Source organism: Nicotiana sylvestris, chromosome 6 (genome assembly GCF_000393655.2).
Source record: "Nicotiana sylvestris chromosome 6, ASM39365v2, whole genome shotgun sequence".
NCBI lineage: Eukaryota > Viridiplantae > Streptophyta > Magnoliopsida > Solanales > Solanaceae > Nicotiana > Nicotiana sylvestris.
The window spans coordinates 156,247,412-156,250,369 of record NC_091062.1 but is presented as its reverse complement, the minus strand read 5'-3'; the positions used below and the strand labels follow the sequence as shown (position 1 = coordinate 156,250,369).

At 39.3% G+C, this 2,958-nt stretch overlaps 1 protein-coding gene across 1 annotated transcript; it reads left to right on the top strand.

Moving 5' to 3' along the window:
- Positions 1-692: 692 nt before the first annotated feature.
- Positions 693-2,081, top strand: LOC138871521 (uncharacterized). Its single transcript, XM_070149402.1, has 3 exons — positions 693-772; positions 927-1,009; positions 1,810-2,081. Exons 1-3 carry the CDS (start codon positions 693-695, stop codon positions 2,079-2,081), a joined length of 435 nt encoding a protein of 144 aa, XP_070005503.1.
- Positions 2,082-2,958: the final 877 nt, after the last annotated feature.

The window sequence follows — 2,958 nt, the reverse complement described above, 5'->3', positions numbered from 1 at the left end:
TGAAATATGTAGGTGGTTGAAAGATTTACATTTTGCAAACAAATATCCATATGCAAGAGACGGATTAGTTGAGTGTTACATTTAGATATTAGCAGTGCATTTTGAGCATTTGTTTTGGTCAAAAAACGAATACATTTATAAATTAAGTAGTAGTACAAGGAGCATTCTGAGGTACATCAATACAAAAACATCGTTGGTTATCCATGCTATCTAGAGGCATAGTTTGTGGCAACATGTGTAAACAAAAAGAAGTATGTCCCAAAAGCTTAGGATCGGTTTTGGGACGTGTGTAGAGTGTGCCACATTGATCTTCCATGTATTGAGCCCTAGTAAAAAGTGGTGGTTCCAAAAGAGTGGTACATGGATGTTGCATGGGGTAGTTGTTCCGTATTTGGCTAATAAATCTGCCACTTGATTCTGCTCCCTGTAGACATGTGTCACACGAGGGCTACCCAGTTGATGTAGTAGGTACCTGCATTCATTGATTAAAGATGAGTAGTGGTAATTATTGAGGAGAAGTGACATTAATTTCAAGCGGAGTGTATTTATATTGGAGGGCAAATCTTAGTCCTTCCTGTAGTACAGTGAGTTCCATGTATAAGATGCTTCCCATTGGACGGGAACCCAAATAACCAAGTAACCAATTCCCTGAGTGGTCTCGTGCGAGAAGAATGATAAGAAAAGTAATCAGAATGTCCTTCATCATTGATTATACGTATGATGCTTATGGAACCTTTGACGAACTTGTGCCTTTCATTGATGAGATCCAGAGGTAAAACATAAAATTTACAAGTAAATCTTTTTACAATTAATCCCTCACTAATAAAGATAAAAAGCATGCCTCCCTGTTGTTATTGTAAAATGCTATGTACAAGGCGTAAAAATTAGTTTGTGATGTTTGACATAAATCCTAATTAGTGTGATAGATTTAGTACCGTCATATCTGAGATCTGCTTATCTAGCCCTTCTAAACGTTACAATGAAATGGAAGAAATGCTGACCAAAGAATGTAAATCGGACCGTGTATGCTATGCAAAATATGAGGTAATATTATGGGATCCTTACACAAAATATGAGGTAATATAGGGACCTTTACACAAAAAGTCGGATATATTTATTGTTTATTTTTTCTAGCCATATACATAGATTATATACAATTATACATATATAATACACAAATTATGCATATATATTATATCTCCACCGGCTAATTTTAATTTAAGTGATTGTGTGGGTGGCTATTTGGGTCAATTATTCTAATATATTATTGCTTAGCTTACCCACAGTTAGGTAACTTGAGAAAATTAATAGTCCAGTTGGTTGGCTGCCTGCCTGAAACGGATTCGACATTTCCCACCTTGTAATCCTTTCACCTATTTCCCATTCCCCTCTCCAAGAAACACTCTCATTCCCTGGAAAAAAAACTACTAATACTGCTACATATTATCTAGTTTAAATTACTTCTAATTCTCTTTTAGATGAAGAACTTGGTTAGAGCCTATTTTAAAGAAGCCCTACGGTTGGTTGCTGACCATATTCCAAAATACGAGGAGCACATGAAGAATACACTTGTATGTTGTGGCTATATGTTAACAACAACTTGGTCGGTATGGAGGAGCTTATATCCAGAGAGACTTTTGAATGGATGATAAATGAACCTTTGATAGTTCGAGCCTCCTTAATGTTTACTAGAGCAATGGACGATATTATTAGACATGAAGTAAGTACAACAATAATACTTAACTTCTCGCCCCTCCCCCCTCCCCCCCCCGCGAGAACAAATAGTAAGTCTCAATTTCAATTTTAAAGGTTCACGGCACAAGTTGACTAAGAAAGAGGCGAAGTTAGTAGTTACGGCGGTTAAGAATACATCATTTGGTCGTTTATATGAAGAAGATAGGGGTAGAGGCATGGATAGAAGGTTGTTTACGCTATCCAAGGTGAAGGAAAGAAGGTCCCGTGACTTGGACCAAGTGAAATGTGTCAAGGACGAAGATGGTAAAGTTTCATTGTATGAGGCGCATATTCGTCGGAGATGGCAAATTTACTTCCATAGTCTCTTGAATGAGGAGGGCGACTGAAACATTGTATTAGGTGATTTGGAATTCTCCAAGAGTTGTCGTGACTTTGGATATTGTAGGCGGATTAGAGTTGAGGAGGTCGTGGGGGATATGTGTAAGATGAGCAGAGCAAAGAGACCAGGCCAGATGAAATCCCAATGGAGTTTTAGAAGAGTGTGGGCAGGGCGGGCTTGGAGTGGCTCACTAGGTTATTTAATGTCATTTTTAGGGCAAAAAAGATAGCCAAAAAATGGAGGTGGAGCACGATAGTTCCTTTGTACAAGGGTGATATAAAAAATTGTAACAACTATCGGGGTTCAAGTTGTTTAGTCATACTATGAATGTTTTGGAGAGGGTAGTGGAGCTAAAGGTGAGGAGGAGCGTGTCTATTTTTGAGAATCAATTTGGGTTTATGCCTACAGAAACCCTTCACCTTGTTAGTAGATTGATGGAATAGTATTGGAAAAGGAAGAGGGACTTGCATATGGTGTTCATCGACTTAGAAAAGTCTTACGATCAAGTCACGAGGGAGGTTTTGTGGAGATAGTTTGAGGCTTGAGGTGTACATGTGGCCTATATTAGGGCGATTAAGGACATCTATGATGGAAGAAAGATTTGGGTGAGGACTGTGGGAGGGGACTCAGACCATTATCCGGTCATGATGGGGTTGCACCAGGGGTCGGCACTCAGACCTTTTTTGTTTTCCCTGGAGATAGACGTACTGACGCGCCACACCTAAGGGGAGGTACAGTGGTCCATGTTATTTGCAGATGATATTATGTTACTTGACGAGACACGGGATGGTGTTAATGCGAGGTTAGAGGTGTCGAGGCAGACCCTGGAGTCTAAAGGTTTCAAGTAGAGCAGGACCAAGACAAAATACTTGGAGTTTAGTGGT

Excerpts from the sequence above, each read along its gene's own strand:
- LOC138871521 (XM_070149402.1), top strand. The coding sequence starts at position 693 with ATGTCCTTCATCATTGATTATACGTATGATGCTTATGGAACCTTTGAC. Across the intron at positions 773-926 it reads TTCATTGATGAGATCCAGAG|ATTTAGTACCGTCATATCTG; the intron begins GTAAAACATAAA and ends TTAGTGTGATAG. Across the intron at positions 1,010-1,809 it reads AGAAATGCTGACCAAAGAAT|GTTCACGGCACAAGTTGACT; the intron begins GTAAATCGGACC and ends TCAATTTTAAAG.